Raw genomic sequence first — 24,310 nt, forward strand, 5'->3', positions numbered from 1 at the left:
AAACTGTTGATAGCCTTCACAGTGCCCGTACTGTGTCAGGGAAAAGCTGCTTGATTGGTTCAGGGTTATGGGGTCCCTGAGGGGAGTACAGGGTTTTCCCTGAAGAGGTAGTCTAGCAATCTTCATATATATATGGTTGGTACTCTTCTTATTCTCTTTATTTTTGTTCTTCCTGCAGTCCGAAAGGCACTTTATTATGCAGGTGGTCTGTGAAGCCACACAGTGTCCGGATACAAGGGTGAGTGTGAGGTCAGATGAAAAATCTGTCTTCCGTCTTTCCTAGGAAATGCCATCTCTAGTGTAGTAGTTTGAAATGTTGGGAATCGGGTGACTTCAGAAATAAGGTTTGGCTAATACTGTTAATAAAAGAGGGAAAAACAGTACTTGGAGAGTTAACATAATGGAAGTTGCCATCCTCTTAAAAGGTTTAAGGAAGAAGTGGTTTTTGATCACCCTTGCTACTTAATTGCTGCAAGTTATACAAGTGATTGTTTTTCATTGTAGCCATTGAAACAGCTTTGTTATGGCTGTAACCTAAACCTTGACCCTTGAAACAGGTGGGAGTAACATCCAGTCTGAGTGGCACTGGTGAGGTTAGTCCTCTGTAGGTTCCACAGGCACCTTTAAAGTAAAAAAAAGGGGGGGGGAATAAATAAGGATGGTGAAAAAAATTAAGGGAAGATGGGGCGCCTGGGTGGCACAGTCGTTAGGCGTCTGCCTTTGGCTCAGGGCGTGATCCCGGTGTTCTGGGATCGAGCCCCACATCAGGCTCCTCTGCTGGGAGCCTGCTTCTTCCTCTCCTACTCCCCCTGCTTGTGTTCCCTCTCTCGCTGGCTGTCTCTCTGTCAAATGAATAAATAAAATCTTTAAAAAAAAAAATTAAGGGAAGAGATTGATTTTGGCGAAATGTTGACGTTACCCAAATGTACCTCAATTGACCCTACAGATTACTGACCCATTTATGTGACTTACCTTTGTCAGACTACCTTGTTAAACTAAATAGCAAACTAATCTTTTCTTTGTAAAAGGTACGAGTGGCTGCCTTACAGAATCTGGTAAAGATAATGTCCTTATATTATCAGTACATGGAGACGTATATGGGTCCTGCTCTTTTTGCTGTAAGTATTTCTGTTTTACGTATGTGAGCATGTAGCTAGTTACAAAACTCATCATTCTTGCTGTTTTGTCATTTCTGTAATTTTTTTTACTTAATATTATGAAATCAAGGAAATTCCTTAAGTCTGAGTGTTATGTTTAAGCCATCAGTAATGTGCCAAGATTTGTACTGTCTTTGTGCTGGGAAAGAGTATATTTTAAAAATCTGTTTCCTGTTTCTACCTTTCATTTCAGACCCAGCTTTCATAAATCTACATTTTTGACATTTGAATGTTTGTGGTTAGAAGTGGGGGGGGTTCTAACTTGAACCCTTACTTACTTGGGTCTGGGATGTCTTTTTTTTTTTTTCTTTTTTTCTTTTTTTCCCCTCTTAAGATCACAATTGAAGCAATGAAAAGTGACATTGATGAGGTGGCCCTACAAGGGATAGAATTCTGGTCCAACGTGTGTGATGAGGAAATGGACTTGGCCATTGAGGCTTCCGAGGTGAGCCTGGGAGAGGGTCGGTGCGGCAAGAGTTGTTTCTCGGACATAGCTCCTTTGTGGGCATTAGTCTCCTCTGGGAAAACTTTATTCTGACTGGGCTTAGAGGGCATCTCCATTTGTAGAGATTTTGCTTTCTCTGCTAGCCAGAGCCCCTCAGGAGGGAGACAGAGCCATAATGAGGCATTTCATGCTTTACCAATCAGCCAGACATGATTTATTATACATGTTGGTATTAGTGCCATGAACACAAGGGGGCAGCAGGCAGTCACAGTTTAACAAGGTGACGTCCAAAGCTGAATTATTTCCTTTTGGAAGTCCTAATGAAAGCATGGGATGCATAATTGACAGCTTACTAACTCTGGTGAAGAAATTCGGTAGAGACAAAGGGGCTAGATAGTTCTGCACTTTGCAGTCTTTGAACTCAAGCTTTGCTTCCAGCCTTAACTGTCTTGCACACTTTAAGAAACAGTTTTATTTTTGGCATCATTACGTAAACTTAGTACATCTCTTGATCCAAAGGTTAGTTAGATGACAGCTTGTTAATATGAATTGAGCTTGTGAAAAAGAAAGGTAGTTCTTAAGGTTGCCTTGGTCCTTTAAGGTAGATTATATGTATGGCCTAAAAGAATCCCATTGAAGTCGACCAAAGAAGCGAGCACCTCCAAAGATCACAGCGAATGTTACATTTGCTCTGTGTATTTCTGTACAAACCCCTGGGTAGCTCTCATTGTATGCCTCTAGTATCAGCCTGTTTGCTGCCGTCCAGAATTTGCTTTTATGTTTCTCCTCAGGCAGCAGAACAAGGACGACCCCCTGAGCACACCAGCAAGTTTTATGCCAAGGGAGCACTACAGTACCTGGTTCCAATCCTCACGCAGACACTAACTAAACAGGTGAGTTACCTCGCAAGTCAAGCCGGTTAAGGTGTGAGACATTGGTTGAGGGTTGGTTTACTGTGGAACAGTTTGCATGAAGGAACTCGGCAACTCTTCAGCTGGTTGATTTTCTGTTATAGATGACTGGGAACGGCCGAACTGGATCTCTAAGATCCTCTAGGCTTGGAGTTGTCTGTGAAGGAGAGCTGGGTCTGAGCCTTTCAGCCTCGATCATGCGCAAGCTACACGCACGGATCCCTGAGTGCTTTACCTTGTCCAAAGTAGCGCAAGGACAGCGCACTGTTACAGTTGCAGTAGAGAAAGATTGGCAAGAGGGGGGTGCTAGTTTTAGGCCACTGGAATATCTGCTAATATCTGAGTTATTTTCATGAGTTCACCGTGTGTATATATACATTTAAAATGCCGATGAAGGGTGCCTCGGTGGCTCGGTTGGGTGTCTGCCTTCGGCTCAGGTCATGATCCCAGCGTCCTGGGATCGAGCCCCACGTTGGGCTCCTTGCTCAGCGGGGAACCTGCTTCTCCCTCTCCCTCTGCTTGCAGCTCCCCCTGCTTGTGCTCCCCTTTTCTCTCTCTGTCAAATAAATAAAAAATCTTAAGAAAATAAAATGAAGTAAAATGCTGATGAGGTTGGATAAGAATTATTCTGGGTGTGCCTGGGTGGCTCAGTCTGTTAAGTGTCCCTACTCTTGCTTTTGGCTCAGGTCATGATCTCAGGGTGGTGAGATTATTAAGCCCCACGTCGGGATCCATGTTTGGTGTGGAGCCTGCTTGAGATTCTCCCTTTCCCTCTCCCTCTGCACACCCCTTGCACTCTGTTTTTCTCTCTTAAAAAAACAAAAGGGGCGCCTGGGTGGCACAGTCGTTAAGCGTCTGCCTTCGGCTCAGGGCGTGATCCCGGCGTTCTGGGATCGAGCCCCACATCAGGCTCCTCTGCTGGGAGCCTGCTTCTCCCTCTCCCACTCCCCCTGCTTGTGTTTCCTCTCTCGCTGGCTGTCTCTCTGTCAAATAAGTAAAATCTTAAAAAACAAAAAACAAAAAAATTAATTTGATCCTTCATGATCATTAACATCAGAAAGATTCAGGACAAAATAAAAGTAATAAGGCTTCATGAAGATGTGGGTCTAATGGGTAAATAAATTCTTTTTATAAGAAGTGTTTCTTGGTTGTCATTGTTCCCTTTTGACTTTAGGCTTCAGTTTTCCTTGGTATGGTGTTTGGAAAGATTCTTTCTGTCTCTCCTCTCCTCTGATGCATGTGAAGTATTCCCAGAGAGCAGGCGGTGCTCTGAGGAAACATTGCTGTGACTCTGAGCACTGCGAAATTTCCCTGTACACAGGCATGTCATTTGTGTTTAAGAAAGTACATGACTTTCAATATAACAGTCTCAGAAGATAAGTAGAGATGCCTTTGGTTTAAAATGAACTGGGTGTTCTCTCAAATTTTCATCTCCTTGTTCAGTTTTACAGTTACTTTTTTGTGTCTTTTGACCTTAGTATCTTCACTTTTGTGTATTTTTGTTGTGCTTCTCACATTGGGGAACAAATCATTCTGTAGGTATGTAATATTCTGAAGCTGCATAAGGCAGCCTGCCTTAAATTGCTATGTGGTATGAGTAGTCATGATAAGGAAGATAAACCTTGAATTCTACTTTCAGGGGAGATCTGAATGGAGTCTTGTTTTGTTTTGTCTTTGTTTTATTTAACTTCTCATTGAACTACGATTACTAGCGCACCAGAAGCCACCTCATGCCTTCTTCCTAGTCATTCATTGCCTCCCCTTTACCGCCAGAGATTAATTTTGATTGATTTTGGGCTTCATATAACTAGAATCATATAGCATAAACTCTTGTTCTGCCTTTTGCTCTCTATCTGTTCGATTTTCATCCTCCTTGTTGTGTGTAGTGGAGGTTGGCCCATCTCGTTGTATAGTACTAAGTAGGATTTCTCCTCCATCTGCATCTTATTTAACAAAAGCTACATGTGATGATTCTTTGTAGAAGAAATTAAAATATAAAGGTTTTCTATTTTATTTATGTCCCCCAAACTTAAGTTCCAGTGGCATTTGGGAGTAGTCAGAAGATCTTTTGCGTTAATAATTCTGTTGTTTTTTTTTTTTTTTTGAGTTAAAGTGGTTCTTGTACAGAAACTTAACTAGTGCTACACTCTCTCATCAGGACGAGAATGATGACGATGATGACTGGAACCCCTGCAAAGCGGCAGGCGTGTGCCTCATGCTCCTGGCCACCTGCTGTGAGGATGACATCGTCCCACATGTCCTCCCCTTCATTAAAGAACACATCAAGAACCCTGATTGGCGGTACCGGGATGCGGCAGTAATGGCTTTCGGCTGTATCTTGGAAGGACCAGAGCCCAATCAGCTCAAACCACTAGTTATCCAGGTGAAGCTGAGGGAGTTTTGGGGTGGAAAGTGAGATATTTATTGTTTGAACTTTTTCCTTGAAAGTGTGCCTGTATTTTAAACACAAAACTGTACGTAGTCATCCAGAAAGGTTATTCTGGATTGTTATTTGCTGTCAGTGAAGGGAGGATAAAATGTATTTCTTGACTTTTTTCTTTCTTTCTTTTTTTTTTTTTTTTTTTAACGAAAGTCATGACTTGAGGGGCGCCTGGGTGGCACAGCGGTTAAGCGTCTGCCTTTGGCTCAGGGCGTGATCCCGGCGTTATGGGATTGAGTCCCACATCAGGCTCCTCCGCTGGGAGCCTGCTTCTTCCTCTCCCACTCCCCCTGCTTGTGTTCCCTCTCTCGCTGGCTGTCTCTATGTCGAATAAATAAATAAAATCTTAAAAAAAAAAAAAAAAGAAAGAAAAAAAAGAAAAAAAAGATTTTTTCATGACTTGAAAAAAATGCAGAAAAGGCCAAAAAGAAAAAGTCACCTTCAATCCCACTGCCCAGGGATAAACGTTGTTAGCTCTTAGTATTTATCTGTGTGACGTTCTTCTGTGTGCATGTCTGTTTGTGCAGCAGGCTGGAGTTCTAACTGGGCAGTGGTCTTAGCACTTGATTTTTCACTTACTGCTGTATCGTAAACCTTCCCCATAATTTTTTAGCAATGTGATGATTCTATCCTTAGGACAGAATGGTATCTGTTGTAATGAAAAGTCTGTGGAAATACTGGGTTTATTTTACTATTATAAATGATACAGGAGTCCATTGTAATTGAGTTCAGTGCATATGGAAGTCAGCCTTTCAGAATGTAGCCAGATGCCCTCACAGCTGCATTGAGATATATCACCTGAGTGATTCAGTAGAAGGCTGTGGAAGCATTCATACAGACTTTTAGGCAAACTCTATGCCGGGATTTGGTGAAGAGAGGACTATTTCACTTTTCACGTTAATTTTATTACGCTGTCGGATATGTGACACATGTGTCTTTTAAAATGACAAGCCATCTTGATGCTTTGGGTTAAAACCAAACCATTAGGGGGCACCTGGCTGGCTCAGTTGGTCTAGACCCTAGACCAAGGGATCATGAGTTCAAGCCCCATGTGGGATGTAGAGATTATTTAAACAAAACTAAAAAAAAGGGGGCGCCTGGGTGTCTCAGTCATTAAGCATCTGCCTTTGGCTCAGGGCGTGATCCTGGCATTCTGGGATCGAGTCCCACATCAGGCTCCTCTGTTGGGAGCCTGCTTCTTCCTCTCCCACTCCCCCTGCTTGTGTTCCTTCTCTCGCTGGCTGTCTCTCGCTCTGTCAAATGAATAAATAAGGTCTTTTAAAAAAAAAAAACTAAAAAAATCCCAACCATCAGTATTTTCTGTTTAGTCAACATGAATTTTATTCTGTGTTTTGCTCTGCTAATAACTGCTATATTTGCAGGCTATGCCCACCCTAATAGAATTAATGAAAGACCCCAGTGTAGTTGTTCGAGATACAACTGCATGGACTGTGGGCCGAATTTGTGAACTGCTCCCTGAAGCTGCCATCAATGATGTCTACTTGACTCCCCTGCTGCAGTGTCTGATCGAGGGCCTCAGTGCTGAACCCAGAGTGGCTTCAAATGTGTGCTGGGTAAGGGTTTTTCTTCCTACTGAGATGGAGCAGGGCTGAGCCATTCGCAAGGAGGTAGGAGGTGTGGGAGAGAAATGGGTCTACCTCACTGGAAGGCCTTTTCTGAATAGCATCTCCTTCCTAATTTCTTCAGTTAAAATGTGGGGGATGCCAATTGCATGAACCAGTGGGAGCTGTTGACTCATGGTGACTGGTTCCCAAACCATTTAGAATAGTCATGCTAACCCAGTGGGAGAACTGTCTGGACCTGGTTTTCTTTCTGTTAGTTGCTTGGGGACAGGACATTTTGATTAAGGTAGAGAGTTGCTGGCTACAGAAAGTAGCATTGCTGAGAAGGGGGCAGAAGAGAAGGAGGGTGGGCGGACCAAGTGCAGAGTCAGTACAGGCTGCAGGTAGTTCACTAGGGCCCTTTGGGGGTGTGGGGGAGGAAGTTCAGATAGGAAGGAGTGGGGCTAAAAGCCTTTCTGTAAGTGGAAAAAGAAGTAGTGGCAGGTGTTTGTGGTAGATAAAAGTACTCTGCTGCTGAGAGTTTGGGGTGGGACAAACAATATAAATAAATAAACAAGTATTTAATTTTAAGGATGGCTGTAAAGAGATTGTCTTGAGATGACCTTGACAGAAAAAGTTGAGGATTCGCTAGCATTGCTTTATTCTTAGATCAATTTGGAAAGGAACACTGCCCATGGTATGTTAAGAAAAAATGAGGTTATCCTGAGGTAGGGTTCTTTTCAGGCCTAACATTAACTCTGTCTGGACTTCAGGCTTTCTCCAGTCTGGCTGAAGCTGCTTACGAAGCTGCGGACGTGGCTGATGATCAGGAAGAACCAGCAACCTACTGCTTATCTTCTTCTTTTGAACTCATAGTTCAGAAGCTCCTGGAGACCACAGACAGGTGACTGATGCTACACAGGAGCGGTGGTGTCTTGGCATCCAGCTCCTTTTGCCCTGGGTGAGGGGCATCGAGCCTAATCATAGGAACATAGTAACAGGAAGCGTTAAAAGAATCGTATAGTAGATGATTTGTTTAAGCAAGAAGGGGCACCTGGCGGCTCAGTCGTTAGAGCGTGCAGCTCTTGATCCTGGGGTGGTGAGTTCAAGCCCCACATTGGGCTTAGAGATTATTTTTAAAAAAGAGAGAGAGGAAATATAGATTATGTCTACCTTAGAACGTTCAGGTTACAAGTCAAGTCAGAAAATAGTCTCCTAGAAAGAGGAGTTGATCTGGGACACTGGCGTGGCTTAGTTGATTTGAGTGTCCAACTCTTGATTTTGACTCTGGGCATGATCTCAGGGTTGTGGGATTGAGCCCCGCATCTGGCTACATGCTGACGGTGGAGCCTGCTTAGGTTTCTCTCTCCCTCCCGTCTCTCTCTCTCTCTCTTTTTTTTTTTAAGATTTTATTCATTTATTTGAGAGAGAGACAGAGAGAGGAGCAGGGAGGACAGGGAGAAGTAGACTCCCCGTTGAGCAGGGAGCTCGATGCAGGGCTCAATCCCAGGACCCTGAGATCATGACCTGAGCAGAAGGCAGATGCATAACAGACTGAGCCACCCAGGCTCCTGCCTCTCTCCTCTCTCTCTCTCAAAAAAGAAGAAAAAGGGAACTGATCTTGAGAGGTCCCTTCATTTTGCAATATCTACAGTTAACAGGAGTATTTGACTATTGTATAAGGGAAGTAGTGGCTCTCATCATGAATTTGGTTGCCGTGCCAGATCATTAATCACTATTTTTGATAATAGATGAAGAACTTTGCAGAAAATACAATTGTTTTGTAAATGAGTTTTTAAATTTTTTTTAAGGTTTTTTATTTTTAAGTCATCTCTACACCCAACATGAGGCTCAAACTAAACCCCGAAATCAGGAGTCACATGTTCCACCGATGGGGTCAGCCAGGCGCCCCCGAAATGTAGTTTTAACGGGTTATAAGTCGGGACAGCCTTTAATTATTTTGGTTTTACGTGAGCTATACCGAAAGCCGTGCTCAAAAGAAACCACGAGGAAGGAGGCTGGGTGTAAACTCTTCCATGCTTAACTAGTTCCAACTCTGCTTCTCTGACCAAGATTATGTAAAATACCATCTCTCGAAGACGAATGCAGAAAATTGAGCTTTTTTCTTAGCTATTTAGGTGACCTTGTCAGTTGTCCACATGGATTCTTCAACATTTTAAACTAGTTTTTTTCCCTAAAATTTCAGCCCTTTTTCATAGAGCCATTCTGAAGTGTAACCAGGTCTGCAGGCCCATCACGAACATAGCCATTGGCTCAGCAGTTGAAACTTTGGTTCCTGGTTGTATTGTGTTGCCAGATTCAAACCAGGTTCACAACCATATCGGTTTCTGGATTCCTTATTTTCAGTGAGACAAGGTCTATGTTATAACAACTCTTCTTCTCTCTCGGGTAAGACTTTCAGATTGTCGTTGTGTGTTCCTTCCAGACCTGATGGGCACCAGAACAACCTGCGGAGTTCTGCATATGAATCTCTGATGGAAATTGTGAAAAATAGTGCCAAGGATTGTTACCCTGCGGTTCAGAAAACTACTCTGGTTATCATGGAACGACTGCAGCAGGTGCTGCAGATGGAGGTGAGGCCAGGCTGGCGGGGGCGGGGCCCCGTTCTCTCTTGGTGGTGGTCACGTTTACGCGGAAGTGTGTATTTTCTCAGGAGGGTAGAAGGCTTGTACAAAAACTGTTGCCACTTAAACTTTGCGTTGCCCACCCCCGTTTACTTGCACATGTAGCACAGCACGTACTTAGTAAGTTTGCTTCTTTGCTGCAGCAGCATCAGCAAGGGTTATTTAATGGTTCTGGCAAACCCAGCACAAAGGGAAGCATCGAGGGAGTGTAGCGCTCTTTTAAGAAGGTGTTTATTCAGAACATGATGTTGTTTTCCTTGTAGTCGCATATCCAGAGCACGTCTGACAGGATCCAGTTCAACGACCTTCAGTCTTTGCTCTGCGCAACTCTTCAGGTACGATGGTGCTCGGTCACTTACCAGTTCTGATGCCGATCAGAAACTCTTCTCGAAAGGCCTTCATCTGTGCTTGGTTGGGAGAATGATCTTCTATTTTCTTTTTTTCTCTGTCCATAAATTTGTCTTTCGCACAGTGTAGGGAAGGAAGCTACTTGGTCAGTGGTGGTCCTCCCAGCTGTACAGGAATTTTGTGCTGGCAGCTTCTAGTCTTTGGTTTTTCTTGGGATGTCCAAATGTAGCCCAGCCAGATTTGGTTCCCAGCTGTGGTTCGCGTGGCTAAAAATACAGACTTGAGTTTCTACCATCTTGTGAAACAACAGTTCCTATCAGAAACTTTATTATAATTCAAATCATTTCTTGTACCAGTGGTTCAGAGTAGACTTTTTTGAGGGGAGACTGGGAAAATTAAAGTCACTCCTCATTCGTAACTCTTGAAGTGACTGAAGTGCTATTCCCTTTTTTACCAAAAATCAGGACTACCCTAGAACTTGTCTAAGGCTTAGGTGGGTACTAGGTTTTAGTATTGAGTGATGCTAACTAGGTCATCTTCCCTGTGAACTCGCTTCTCTTTCTTATCCAAACTTAAAAAAAGCCCATCTGCTTTTTTAAAATCTTGACTGCTAAGGTCTTTCCTTAGTCATCAAATACAGGAATGATCTGGTCACGTTAGTTGAAACAGATTAAAGGGTAAAGAGGGAAGTTTGAGGAGTATTGAATTAAGAGAATTCAGGTTGGCTTTCTTCTATCAGAAATATTTCTTGACCGTCATCAGTAAATAGGATATCGGAGGGATTGCTTTCTTGTTTTATGAGTAAGAACTGTAACGTAACCTGTCCTTCTTAAAAGCTGGAATAAATTCAACTGCCATTCCAGAAAGACTGGAATATGGAGGAGGCTGCTGATGGGTTTGTCAGATGGAAAAGAAATGGAGAAGAGATGACTCTATGTACCACGGGAGATCATCTCGCATTCGTTTTGAGTTGGAAAATAGAAGTGATATTAAAATGTATGTTTTGTTGCAGATGGTTTACACCGTCAAAGCTTTTGAGTGCAAAAAGTGTGTTTGGTCTTTCCAAAAAAAGCCACAGGGCTTAATTGATTTTTTAAAAAGGTTTATAGAGCGATCCGATTGGCGGGTTTGGAATCAACGGATCCTGAACTCTTTTTCATTTCGCAGAATGTTCTCCGAAAAGTGCAACATCAAGATGCTTTGCAGATCTCTGATGTGGTCATGGCCTCCCTGTTAAGGATGTTCCAAAGCACAGCTGGGTCTGGAGGAGTGCAAGAGGATGCTCTAATGGCAGTTAGCACGCTGGTGGAAGGTCAGTGAGCCAAAATCGGGCAGGGCGTGTCTTTAGGATGCAAGACTTCCAATTGCTATGGGGAATTTTCGGCCTCAGAAAGCATAGTCCTGTCTTCTCATTTCCTGGGGCATGACTTGAGTGCAAAGTTGGATTGAGCATAAGTGTAAATTTGTGCATAAGTGCTTTGCCACTGTCCTTGAAATGAATGGGGAGCAAGCTGCAAATGAGATTGGCGACGTTTTTGGGGGAAAACGGTTATCATCTGCGTCGTGTTTGTCAGGTTCTTTTTTCCCCTGAAAGTCTCCTCGCTTTATTGAGGTTTGCCTCCTTTCAAGGATGGAGGAAACAAAGGTTTTCATTTTCTTTCCTGGCACTTGATACCTCCTTGTTTGGGCTGTAATGCTTTGGACTCGAGGTTGACACATCGTGGTGCTCAGAATAGGATGGAGTGAAACATCGAGAGTTGTAGGAATTAATTGGTTTTCTGGTTGTTACATGTCTGACTAAACAAAATTGCTTTGAGGAAGCCATGTCTGCTTAAGACTCTTTGAAGGGCCATTAAAAGCACATTAAAGAGCACTTAAGAAACCTAGAATGCTTCTTCAGGGTTGGCCTGTGTGGTGTAGACACGGACCAAGGCTGCTACCTGAGGACCAGACCTATTTCTGTATCAGGAGCATATGTTCAGCTGCATTAATCGGGCCACTTGTAACCACCCTGACCGGGCACGGAGTTCACTTTGGTCCCTGGAGTGGCTAATTCAGAAAGAAGCCCAGTCTGCTTTTCCTGGCTAGCTTGTAAAATAAGTGCTTGTTGGACTTGCCCCGGGATGGACCCTGCTTTAAAGCTGGCCGCCAGAGAAGACATGCTGTGATCAGATGAAGAGGTGGCCAAGAGGCAATATTGTTAGCTCATCCAATCCAAAATGAACCCTTGAAAAAAAACCCCTTGGTTTGTTGGTTTGTCTTAGCCAAAGTGAAATCCCACTCTGGAGATCGGGCATTATCTTCAGGGCATAAGAGTCAGACCCTTCCAGCACTTAAGAATTTGGCTTGTCTGAGACAACCTTACTGTTCTTGTGATAGAATGAGTAGTGAGGGGCGCCTGGGTGGCTCAGTCGTTAGGCGTCTGCCTTCAGCTCAGGGGGTGATCCCAGAGTCCTGGGATCGAGCCCCGCATCAGGCTCTGTGCTCTGCTGGGAGCCTGTTTCTTCCTCTCCCACTCCCCCTGCTTGTGTTCCCTCTCTCGCTGACTGTCTCTCTCTCTGTCAAATAAATAAATAAAATGTTAAAAAAAAAAAAAAGAGGAATCAGTAATGAACTCACACTCCCCCCAACCTGTTGATTGGAGTGAATACATTTTGGGAGAGCTGGCATGGTTATTTTTGCTCACTTCTGTGATATCCTCTGGTGCTAACAGTTTGTTTCTTTACAGTGTTGGGTGGTGAGTTCCTAAAGTACATGGAGGCCTTTAAACCCTTCCTGGGCATTGGATTGAAAAATTATGCTGAGTACCAGGTAATCTATGCTTTTCAAAAGAACACATTTATATTCTTACTTTTTCCTGATAACTGCCTCATGGTATAAAGTCCAGGTAGTCTCTCTGTTGTCTGCGGGCATGGAACTAGAAGTAGTCCGTGAAAAAACCAGGATAGTAGATGCCTCAGTATTGCACCCTGCGAGCAGGGCTTTTTCCTTCTCTTTTTTTTAACCACCGGTTCTTGCCACCATCATTCCCGGTGAATATTGTCATTTCTGTCCTCTCTTAATGATATTTTGGAGAGTCTTAGCTCTTTTCCTGCCGTACAGATTGTTAAAACAAACTAATGTCCATGCGCCTGGTTGGCTTAGTCAGTTAAGCGTCTGAGTCTTGATCTCGGCTCAGGTCTTGATCTCAGGGCTAAGTTCAAGCCCTGCATTGGGTTCCATGCTGTGCATGGAGCCTACTTTAAAAAAAAAAAACAAAACCAGGGGAGCCTGAGTGGCGCAGTCGTTAAGCGTCTGCCTTCGGCTTAGGGCGTGATCCCAGCGTTCTGGGGTCGAGCCCCACATCAGGCTCCTCTGCTAGGAACCTGCTTCTCCCTCTCCCACTCCCCCTGCCTGTGTTCCCTCTCTCGCTGGCTGTCTGTCAAAAAAAAAAAAAAAAAAAAAAAAAAAAAAAACCTAACCAAAACCGAACTAATGTCTGAAAAGAAGGATGTTTCCTTCTTCAACTCTAGGCTCAAGTGATAAAGGACCAGCGGCTAAATAAAAACAATGCCTTACCCTGCGGGTGGCCTGTTTGCGAGATCATTTCCTTGATTCTTTGCAGGTTTGTTTGGCAGCTGTGGGCTTAGTGGGAGACTTATGCCGAGCTCTGCAGTCCAATATCTTACCTTTCTGTGATGAGGTGATGCAGCTCCTGCTGGAGAACCTGGGGGTGAGTGTCTGTACACACAGTCTGATGAACTGGTGTTTGAAGAAATCTGGAAGGATGCTTAAAAATTAAGTGAGAGGGAACTCTCAGTTGCCAGAATGTTGGCTGTAGGCTCATGAAGAGGGAATTGCTCATTTTCACAAGATGATTCTATAAAGTAAGGTTGGTAAAATTAATTAAAGGAAGGTATGCTCAATGCATGAATTGGGAGGGAGGGGGGAGCAGGGAGGTCAGTAAAGTGTATGTGTAATCCCTCTGTCCAGAGAGAGCCACTGTTAATTTTTGTGTATGTCCTGAAGGTCTGTACAAAGTGTGTTAGTAATTGTTTATTATAAAAACAAGTTTTCTTTACAGAAGATTTTGGCTTTTATTAATTTTCTCTCTTTTTTCCCCCCCCTGGTCAGAATGAAAACGTCCACAGGTCTGTGAAGCCACAGATTCTGTCCGTGTTTGGTGATATTGCCCTTGCTATTGGTGGAGAGTTTAAAAAATATCTAGAGGTTGTCTTGAATACTCTTCAGCAGGCCTCCCAAGCCCAGGTGGACAAGGTAAGCTTCAAGCTGTCTTTTAAATCCAGCCCTGATGGGACGAGTGGGACTTCTGACAGTCCTACAACTAAAGGCTCTGGGTATGATGGAGATTCTGTTTGTCTCTTACAGTCAGACTATGACATGGTGGATTATCTGAATGAGCTAAGAGAAGGCTGCTTGGAGGCCTATACCGGAATTGTCCAGGGATTGAAGGGAGACCAGGAGAACGTGCACCGTTGAGTATACAACCCAGTGGACTTAGTCCAGAGTTCATGTAGCCAAATGGGCTGTCTTTGGTTCTGTAGCTTGTGACCTAGCACCTATTGCTTAAGGGAAGGGGAGAAGGAACAGGACCCTCATGAAGAGAGGAGCTTTGGAAGAAGATACAGTCTTTTCCATTTCTGCCCCCTCCCCCTTCCTCTACTGCTTTGTCTCACCTTTCTTGAGCCTTGAAGGGGTGGGATCCAGCATGGCTGTTGGTGCCGGTCACATCTGCACCAGCCCTGCGTGGCCGCTGTTGAGCACAGGCACAGCTCCAGTGCGGTTGAATTAAAGGATTGGGAGATCACATTTTCTCTCTCAGCTGATGTTTCTGTTATTGATTGGGCAAATATTTGTCCTTTACCTCTTTTGATATCATGGGCCTAGAGGAGGGGTTCCATTTGTTCTTTCTCTGGTTTTCTGCTTGTAATAAGAGGAATATCTGCCTCTTCTGTTGGCATGAAGAATGACATCTTAATTTGAGGAAGAATAGTTCTAGTTCGGTATAACTATATGCAACTAATTCTCCAGCCTGAAGCCTGCCTGATGGGGGGTAGTGTATTTGGAAATTCTGAAACGGGGTGTAGTCCTGCCAAAGGTGGGACAGCTTCATCAGACCTTCTCTTTTTATTATAGCGGATGTCATGCTGGTACAGCCCAGAGTAGAATTTATTCTGTCTTTCATTGACCACATTGCTGGAGATGAGGATCATACAGACGGAGTAGTAGCTTGTGCTGCTGGACTGATAGGGTAGGTTAAATCCTGTTTCCAACAGCTGACTAGAATTTCTCATGGCAAATGAGAAGCCCTGTGGTAAAGGACTTTGAGGGTAGCCTGGATGGGAATTACCCACTTCTTTGATACGGATATTTCTTTAATAGAACCCATGGTGTCCTGTTCAGAGTTCTCACAGATGATCATTCATTCCAGACCTTAGCTCTAGTCTCATTCCAGACCCCCCAGATTTCTAATTTCTCTTCGCTAAACTCTGAGAGAGTTCTCAGAGGTCTAGAAGCAGCATGAGATCTGTATCCATCCCATATTCTGAGGTTGGTCAACAGATGGCCTGTGTTTAGCCTCCTCTATTGAAAGCTTGAGGCATCAGTAGAAGAAAGAGCCGTGAGTTAGTTGTGGAACTCAGGGTAAGTCATCCTGACTCTTCGGACCTCATTTTTCGCATCTGTTTAGGGCAGGTGCTGAACTTATCCCTAAAATTTCTTCCAGCTTTAAAAAGTAGGTGAAGTCTAAGAGACCCACAACTAGCTTAGCACTGGCTCAAAACAGGATAGCGGGAGGAGGCTGGGAGCTCATTCTCAGGTGTGTTTATTTTGCACAGGGACTTGTGTACAGCATTTGGGAAGGATGTACTGAAATTAGTAGAAGCTAGGCCAATGATCCATGAACTGTTAACGGAAGGACGGAGATCGAAGACTAACAAAGCAAAAACCCTTGCTACATGGGCAACAAAAGAACTGAGGAAACTGAAGAACCAAGCTTGGTAAGAGCTTGTCTCCACTGCCCTCTTTCTTCTTTCTCGGGGAGGAGGCACAGTTTCTTCAGACTGTTCCAACAAGGGCTGCCTTTCTCTTGGTATTTTGTTTTATACTCTTTCCCATATAAATGCTTTTGAGCCAAGCCTTTGTTCCTCAGGCTTGTACTAGTGGAAGGGTCGGGCATCCTCAGTCTTTCCTTGAGCCAAACGTTTGATTACTTGTGGTGACGAAGAACAAAACTTATGTAACTAGAATTCAGTGAAGTCCCCAAATGATTTTGGGCCTTAATAAAGTTATCGGTAATGGCATTTTCCCAAAATGCTCTTTTCTACTTTCTATTCCCCTCCTCCTGCTCCTTACTTTTTTTACTGCAGTGCTGTTAGACCTTGTGTGGCTCTGCAGAAGGTAGCCAAAGTCAGGAGTTGTCTGGCCCCTGCTTTCAAATGTAGTTTTAATTTATTTTCCTCTCACATGCTCATCATCTTACTCCAAAGATCTCAGTAAAACTGGCTATTTTGAGTTTTATCTTTTTAGTGTCCCTGCCACCCTGTAATGTAGGTGCTAATGAGAACAGGTAGCTGGCGCATAGAAAGACAAGAAAAATAATCTTCGAAAAGTTGACGGATTCATTTTGGGTTTATGAGCACTTAAGTTTGGGAATCAGAGAAGCGCTTGGCTCTTCTGGCTCTTTGATCTCAAAGTTGACCTGTTTTCCATCTGTGTTTTTAGATCTGTTACCATTGGGATGATAACCTGAGACCCCCACTGGAAATCTCCAATCTTTTGAAAAACCCGGAAGTGAGGAGTGTGCACGGATGCTGAATGTTTGGGAATGAGAGGATGAGTGAGTGAGGCTTGAAAACACACCACATTGAAAATCCTGCCACAGCAGCAGCCGCAGCCGCCAACAGCAGCGCTGTTAGTGAGCTAAGTAAGCACTGACTTCGTAGAAAACCATAACGTCGGCCATCTTGGAAAAGAGAAAAACGATGGATTTACTTGCTTAGGAAAAAAAAAAAAAGAAAGTTATCTCTTCCCAGGAGAGGCTAGAACTAGCTTTTCTGTCTTTTGGCCGGTGCCGAGTGGAGTGACTGGTTGGGAGAAGAGGAGGGACTGGGTTCAGCTGTGGTGCTTTGTTGTAAAAGGCAGCCTGGCCTTTGCTACTGATAAGAGAGATGGAGCCTGGGTCTCAAGCCCGCCTTTGGTGTACCTTTGCCACACGGTACTGTTCGCGTGCCGGCTAAAAGGAGGGTGAGGGACCCCTTACAGTCTGAGAATGAGTGTGTGTGAGTGAGGCGGTATCCACATTCTCAACTTCAAGTCATTGCAGTTTTTTTCCCAGAAAAAAAGGGGTTAGATGTTGCATTTCATAAAACTAACCGAAGTTCTGTCTACTGATGCAGCACAAGAGATGTGTAAAAAAAAAAAAAAAAAAAAAGGAAAAAAGGAAAGACGCTCGTTAGGTTTTGTTTTTTGTTTTGTTTTCTTCCTTTCTTTTTTTTGTTTTGTTTTGTTTTTTAATTATCTTCTAGGGAAAACACTGACGAATGGTCAGAGCTCCCGTATCCTGATCTTTTCATCAAGGCGCCTTTCCTAATAATATGGTTCAACTGTGAATGTAGAAGTGGGGGGGAGGGGGGAGAAAAAACTCTGGAGTTAGAGGATCTAGAACAAATTAAAATACAGTTGTTGCAAGTAAAGAACGCAAACTTCAAAACAAAACAAAGCCACAACCCAAACAAACCAAAATTTAGATGCTCAGAATTGGCAGCACCAAAAGAGAAGTCTCTCCTGACACGTACCGGGGTAGTCTGAGCACCCCCAGAAAATTGTGCCAAAGAGTTTAGAAAACAAATACACAACGAAAGGACACACGCACACACACAGCACACGTGAGGTAACTATTTTGGATTGCAAACGAGGATAAATTTAATGTTCAAACAATCTGATAAAATAACCATTTGGAAACTGCTTGGCCTTCTGTTCTCTTTTATTTGATTGACTCCAATGCGATATTGGTCTCTTGCTGCACTTCAAAACCAACTAACCAACAAAACAAAAACCAGAAGTATATACATACTAGAACTCTTGTGATGAAAATGGCACTTGGAAAAGGTTTTATTTTTCCACTGAAGGTGAAGATTCATAAAATGGTGTCACACGTTCCCCTGGTCACACACACTAATGTTGTTTTAGAAGTGTGATGTGCTGTGAGAACCACAAATCAGACTTAAGTTATTTTCCCTTTTACGAGGGAACAGGGCACCCTGAATTTTGGTTTTAGAATCTTTCAGCAATAAGGAGGGGTGTCGGTGAGCTTTGATCCCCTTTTGGTTTTGCAGTTAGGAGTTTTTGCTGGCATTCTGAATACGCTGCTTTCAGAAACCCCAAGGAAGATTTTTAATTGCTTCCTGGTATTTGGAGGATTCAAACACAAGACCTTAAATTCCCACTTCCATTTCCATTCTAGCAAAAAATGTGGGCTTACGTTTTTCTCTTTGCCATTTTCCCTTTGCTGTCCAAGCCGTCCATTCATCAGTGGGATTGGCTCAGTTTTGCTCATCCATATGGCAGCGTCTCTAATAGCTCTTGTACAGGGTATCAGATATTGTGCCTTTTGGTGCCAGGTTCAAAGTCAAGTGCCGATCTATGAACCAGTGTACAAAAAAAAAACAAAAAAAAAACCAGGTGTTTGAAGGAAAGACTCCATTGCGAATAGAGTTTGCACCACCTCCTAAGCCCTACTGAGAAGAGACCTGGCCCTCTACTGCCTTGTTTAAATTCTAGTTGTTTCTTGATGGAGAGGAGGATACACTAACCATTCCTGATAGGTAGGGGTTGGTCAGGGCTTACGGAGGGGGCAGGAATATTGGGGAGAAAAAAAAAAATCTGATCATTCCTCAGTGCTACCCATTTCTGTCCTGTGTGGGCTGGTTAGCTAGACAGCAGGAGAATAAAGTACACCGAGAACCATAATGGAAACAAAACCTTCCGTGTGTTTTGTCATGTTTTGTTCCAGGGAAGCAGTTGACAAGTGCTGTTATTAACGCTTTCTCCCAGATCCATTCAGTGATGGAGGAGGAAAGTGGGCCGGTTGGACTGTGGTCTTGGTGCCTTGCAGGCGTTCTACACTGGTTATGCATTTAATCCTCCCTCCCAATTACCTTTGGCTAGTGGGTTTTCCAGAGTCTGGGTATTTGCCCTTAAGTGTATCACGTAAGGCAACCTGGATGCAAGATGCATTCTGTCCACTCACTGTCTGGACCTTCCCCACCTTAGTCTCGGCACATTCCTTCAAGAATGTAGTTACGGTCCGCTTGGGAAGATGTCAGTGCAAATGTGAAGCAAAGGGGCATCGGACTAGGCTTTGGTTTGCCACAAGTGGCAGCTGCCTCTGTCAATTAGGATTACACTTATTAACTTGGCTTCTCATTTTCCCAGCTCCCCTCTGCTCCCCTCCGCCGCAGTGCTGAAACTTTGACTGTCAGAGGTAACTGTAATATTGCCTTCGGGACTGGTGGAGAAAGGGAGGGGATTGCTCAGTGTAGTGTTTCCACTTCCAGAACCAAGTAATCTAGTCACTCTGATATTTAAGTGCGGTAGTCCGACTTTTAAGAGAAATCTCAACTCCATCAGCTTTCGATAGCATCTTGGTTTCGAAACAACTTCCGTCTGTAATTGGCATTCAGAATGCCCTTGGCATGCCAGTCTGTGACGGCATTAAAGACCTGTTAAAACACTTGAGCCCAACTTTATTAACCAAAACTGATACACCACCTTTATCTTCTGAATAAAGTCCGCTTTATTTTTATTTTCAACATTTTGCCGCTTCATTTTTGGTTCCACATGGTGTCACCTTGGAGGTAAAATGAGTGGTTTGAAAGGCGCTGGAGTGTGCGGTGCTGGTGTGCGTGTGAGCTGGGGAAAGGAAGGACACGTCTGTCTGGAAAACGGACTCCGCGCGGTGTGACGGGAAATGAATGAACGGCCTGCCTCCAGCGCGGTCGGTCGTGAGCAAGCCGTGTGGAGGAGGCTTCTGCCCCGAGTGCTTCTGAAACTGCTGGAGATCGTCCTCTGTCTGGTGCATATTTTTCAGGCTAATCTGGTTTGTTTAATGGCTCATCCAAAATTGGCTTTTTACGTAGCTCGCAGTGTGTATTTAATTTCTCCTTCCACTTTTCCTCCCCAGAAATTTGTAGCAGAGAGAACACTAACTTGGGATTTAAGAACTAGGTCCGTTCCTTCACTCTGTTGCTTATTAGCCTAGTGGCGCCTGCCGGCTACTTTCTGGAAATAACGCACTTTCTTAGTTTCTGTTGGGCAAGTACAATGAGGGCTGACCATAATTTTCTTCCCTTAGCCTCTACGTGGCCTTTTCACTTTTCTGATTGCACCCCTGTCAGAAATTTTTGATCCTGCATACCCCATGTGTTTATAAATTATAAACCTGTACTACTGTACCCATATACTGTGTAACATAAGACACAAAAACAGATATTAAAAAGCGATTATATGAAAAATAAATATAAACAGAAGTTCTAATATTTTATTTCTATGCCCAATTTTGGAGATTACTGGGTTATAAAGGGTAACTTGTAATTCTTCTAAGACTGCATTAAATCCTGAGTGATGGCGGTGGGCCAAGAACATTTCTCCACTGAAGGTGCCATGAGAGGAAAGAACGCTATCAGTTCATGACTCAGGGAGGGGCTGCTTCTCCCAGGAACTTTTTTTTGTCCTTTTCAGTAGTTCTCCAGGTAACTCCCTGTTCCCACATACCCTCTCCCCAACAGACGGAAAGAACACACAGTACAAGGTTACAGTTCCACCTGGCCCCATCGAGGGTTCCAGCTCGACTTGCCAGAAGTGAAAAACACTGAACACAGAAAATGTTATATGTTCAATTCTCACAGCAACCTTAACAATCCCTGTTCCCGTTTTACTGATGAGCAAGGAGGCGCACACCGACTGATGGGTCAGACCAGGGTCACATGGAGCTCGAATTAAACCCAGGTCTGTCAGATACCAAAACCCAAGCATTTCTCATGCTTGCCCTAGACAGATGCTGTCAGCATCCTAGGGACGCAAAACAAGGGTCTGCGCTGTCCATATTTATGATGTGCCATCCATCTCCTTCACGGCACCATCTAGAAGTATTTTAAATTGTTATTTATTGCCCGTTTCCCCAACTATAACGTAACCGCCCTGATGCAGTGACCTTGGCTGGCTGTCTTACCACCGTATCCTCAGTCTAGAGCAGTGCCTGCCATATAGTAGACCTTCGATAAATATTTGTTGTTCTGGGAGTTTCTGGAATAGCATCACTTAGCCTTTGAAAGGCACAGCATCCAGAAACCTGGGAATGGCAGGGCCTCAGGAGATCTGGGCTCCTAGCTCTTCCCCCCTCCTCATTTGCTGGATGACTTCAGGCTAGCTTCTTAGCCTTGGGTTAATGGGAGGAATGGGAACAGGATTCGTCAAGAATGAGTTATTACACTGGTGTCTATTTTGTGCACTGACCCAACGCCAGGCTTGTGATCAAGCATCTTACATAGAGGGGTAAAAGTAATCCTGATCAACCCTAACATTAAAGGTACCATTTTAGTCCCATTTTACAGGTGGAGAAACAAGCACAGAGGGGCTGAGACCCTTCCCGAAAGTCATGAAGGCCTAGCAAGCGGTGCTTGTCCCACCGGGCTGTTGCAGACCGTGGGGGGTGCGGGTTAGGGGATGAGCAGATGAGCCTCCGTTCCCAGCAAGCTGACCCTGCGTGAGCCAGGAGAGCCCTGGATGAAGTGTTCTTGGAATTAAACAGCAAAGCCCTTTTGCCTTAATTCAACAAGGAGACCCACCGTAAACCTTTTGACAACGGTCAAACTCTTCCTTTAGGTGTCGGGGCTGGCATTTTCCCCTCCAAGTCAACTTTCCTCCCACTTGGGAGTTTAGAACCATCTCCTTGTACTCACCCATCTTCCCACTGAGCTAGAATCTTCTGGGGAACCGGGGCTGGGGGAGGGGCGGTGGTGCCACACAGCTGTTGCGGAAGCCCCACCTCCGAATTACCCTGGCGCTGTCACCTGATCCCGGGCAGCACGGCCTGAGCTGCTCCCTCTCCCAGGTGCTCCTCAGCCAGAAGTTCCTGAGCTGAGCTCTCCTCCGTGTGAAATGTACCTTGTGTGAAAGGAAAGTACATCTCAGCTTTGGCCCCCCGGCCCGCGCTCTGGACGCAGGGGGCAGCCTGTCACCTTCAGGAGAGCAAGAGAATGAAGAAATGACTCCATGTGAATAAGCCCTCCAGAGCAATGGGCAGGGTGCCTGTTATTTTCTGAGCGCTGCCCTTCAAAATATGGTACAGCCTTTTGCATCTGGCCTTGGGCAAAGTCTTCCATTTTCCTGATCCTCAGTTTCATCGTGTATAAGACAGAGATCCCAGTGGAAGAGAACCCATCCAACGTTCTTAGCACAGTGCCTCACCAGGCACTCATCAGTTATCAACTATTACGGGGTACGTGCCAGGCACTGTTCAAGGCGCTGGGAGCACAGCAGTGAACGAAGCAAATGAATTCTCCTGCCGATGGAGCGCACAGTCTAATGCGTAATAACAAAGAGCGGTAGTCAAAAATTCAGTATAATCATTTTTTAAAATCCTGCAAAAGAAATCTGGGCAATAGCAGAAATGAACATGGTCATGGACGATATGAAGCACGAATAGTTATTTAAAAACACGACACCACAAAAACTATTTCCACCCAAGCCTTGCTCATTTGATTACAGGATGTGGATGACCTCCGCAGGAACTTGGGAATTTGGTGAAGGAATGGGGCTTTCCATCATCTCCCAAACTTCTGATGTGATGGGAGACCAGCAGCGGCAGGTGGAGTTCCGGGACGGTTCCGCAGCAAACCCTCATTTTCTAAGGTTTAGAACCGAGGGCTAAGGGGGCACCCGGATCCTACATTGTCGCATGTGTCTAATCACTTTTCCTGCCCACCTGCTTCTTTTTTTTTTTTTTAAGATTTTATGTATTTATTTATTTATTTGAGAGAGAGCGTGAGAGAGCAGCAGAGGGACAGGGAGAAGCACAGGTTCGATCCCAGCACTCTGGAATCGTGACCTGGGCTGAAGGCAGACACTTAGCTGACTGAGCCACCCAGGCGCCCCATGCCCACCTGCTTCTGTTTGAGTTATCTGGGTTTTATTTGGATTCAGTCTCTTTGCCGGCTGCTAATACCACCTCCTCTTACTCTTTTCAGGCAAAGTTGGGACAGGACAAAGTTATTCTCCAGAGCAAGAGTCCTGGGAGCGGGAGACAGGCTCTCCCTGACAGTTTCCAAGGAGGAAATAGGCAAGGGCAATTCGGCCCTGCTTTGGCAGTCCTCTCCTACTGGGCCTGTGGATGCCATTTAGAAATTTGTCACCACTCGGGCCTGACCAGCTGCCCACCACACTCCCTTTTTTCCTCCCACCTCACTTCCCCTTTCACCAAAGGGTTTTACCTTTTCCTGTCTCTGTTATGATGAGCCCTGATAATATCATGGGTGCTTAGAAGGAGTTCAAACCAATCTCTAGCTTTCTCCGATGAAGAAACAGGCCTGGAGAAGTGAGCTAACTAATCCTAAGTCACACTGCCTCATTCATGTATTCATTCAACCAAGAGCGCTCCTTCTTACCATGAAAGATTTAGCTCAACAGCCCAAGCGTCCATCAACAGATGAATGGATAAAGATACCCACACACGCAGACACACACACACAGGGATATCACTCAGCCATTAAAAAACAATGAAATGTTGCCATTTGCAACAACATGGATGGATCTAAAGAGTAAAATGCTAAGTAAAATATAAGCCAGTCAGAGAAACACAAACACCGTGTGATTTCACTCATATTGGAATTTAAGAAACAAAACGAACGAACGAAGGAAAAAAAAGGGAGAGAAAGAGACAAATCAAAAAAGCCAGACTCTTGGGGCTCCTGGCTGGCTCAGTCGGTGGAGGTGGAGCCTGGGACTCAATCTCGGGGTCATGAGTTCGAGCCCCCTGTTGGGTGTGGAGATGTCTTAAAAATAAAAGCTTAAAGAAAATGAGTGGCAGAACTTAATAGATTTTTTTAAGTCTGCTGAATTAATGTATAGTGAGCGGGTACCATCAGGGCATCGGGGAGAGGAAGATGGATAGGCTACACTCCCTGCTCGCAGAACTGTCTGGAGCAACAGAACCAGAAACAGGGAGAACGCGATGAGATCAGGTCCAGATGGGGGGGGAGGGGGTGTGTGGCATTTTAGGATCACCGAAACCAGGCCTAATCTCTGCTGGGCTTTTGCCACCAAGCACCCAGAATCCAGGATAAACCATTTAGCTGTGATTGAGGCCTGTACCCTGAGCAGCCCAACAGCAAGGGTGGACAACTTATTCTGTGGAATGAGGGCTCAGACCCATTACGCTTTCCAGTGAGGGAGGGCTTGCCAGGTTCACAGGTCCAGCGGCGGCCAACCCCACACCTTCTAGCCCAGCCTCTCATCTTTTCTTCTGCTTCAGAAGACAACCTTGTGCAGCATTAAGGAAGGTAACACTCGCCTACCCCTCGGGATTAGTGCAGCGGGATGGATGTCCCAGCCCAGCAGCCTTCATATCTAGAGGACAGGTGGATTGTTCCATTTGGCTCTGAGAAAGCTTGTGCCTCAGAGAGCAAGTGGCTGACCTAGCCTTCCTGTTCTAGACTATAAAAGGAACCCAGCAGGAGGAGGAGGAAGGAAGCCAGTTAAGAATCCCCTCTTTGTAGAGAAAGAGTCCACAGCCCCTGCCGGCTC

The 24,310-nt window shown here is 44.7% G+C and overlaps 1 protein-coding gene across 1 annotated transcript in view; it reads left to right on the plus strand.

The window, feature by feature from the left end:
- KPNB1 (karyopherin subunit beta 1) overlaps window positions 1-17,473 on the plus strand; it is a 26,847-nt gene extending 9,374 nt beyond the window's left edge. Inside the window, exons 6-22 of the mRNA XM_040640731.1 lie at window positions 179-238; window positions 1,029-1,118; window positions 1,492-1,602; window positions 2,394-2,495; window positions 4,672-4,896; window positions 6,336-6,527; window positions 7,289-7,419; window positions 8,962-9,109; window positions 9,424-9,495; window positions 10,676-10,820; window positions 12,237-12,319; window positions 13,113-13,220; window positions 13,622-13,765; window positions 13,877-13,982; window positions 14,645-14,759; window positions 15,346-15,507; window positions 16,232-17,473. Of these exons, the coding sequence (XP_040496665.1) occupies window positions 179-238; window positions 1,029-1,118; window positions 1,492-1,602; window positions 2,394-2,495; window positions 4,672-4,896; window positions 6,336-6,527; window positions 7,289-7,419; window positions 8,962-9,109; window positions 9,424-9,495; window positions 10,676-10,820; window positions 12,237-12,319; window positions 13,113-13,220; window positions 13,622-13,765; window positions 13,877-13,982; window positions 14,645-14,759; window positions 15,346-15,507; window position 16,232 (1,995 nt within the window). The 3' untranslated portion in view covers window positions 16,233-17,473. The remainder of the gene's footprint in view (window positions 1-178; window positions 239-1,028; window positions 1,119-1,491; window positions 1,603-2,393; window positions 2,496-4,671; window positions 4,897-6,335; window positions 6,528-7,288; window positions 7,420-8,961; window positions 9,110-9,423; window positions 9,496-10,675; window positions 10,821-12,236; window positions 12,320-13,112; window positions 13,221-13,621; window positions 13,766-13,876; window positions 13,983-14,644; window positions 14,760-15,345; window positions 15,508-16,231) is intronic.
- Window positions 17,474-24,310: the final 6,837 nt, after the last annotated feature.

Source organism: Ursus maritimus, unplaced genomic scaffold (assembly GCF_017311325.1).
Source record: "Ursus maritimus isolate PB19 unplaced genomic scaffold, ASM1731132v1 scaffold_24, whole genome shotgun sequence".
In the NCBI taxonomy this organism is placed as follows: domain Eukaryota; kingdom Metazoa; phylum Chordata; class Mammalia; order Carnivora; family Ursidae; genus Ursus; species Ursus maritimus.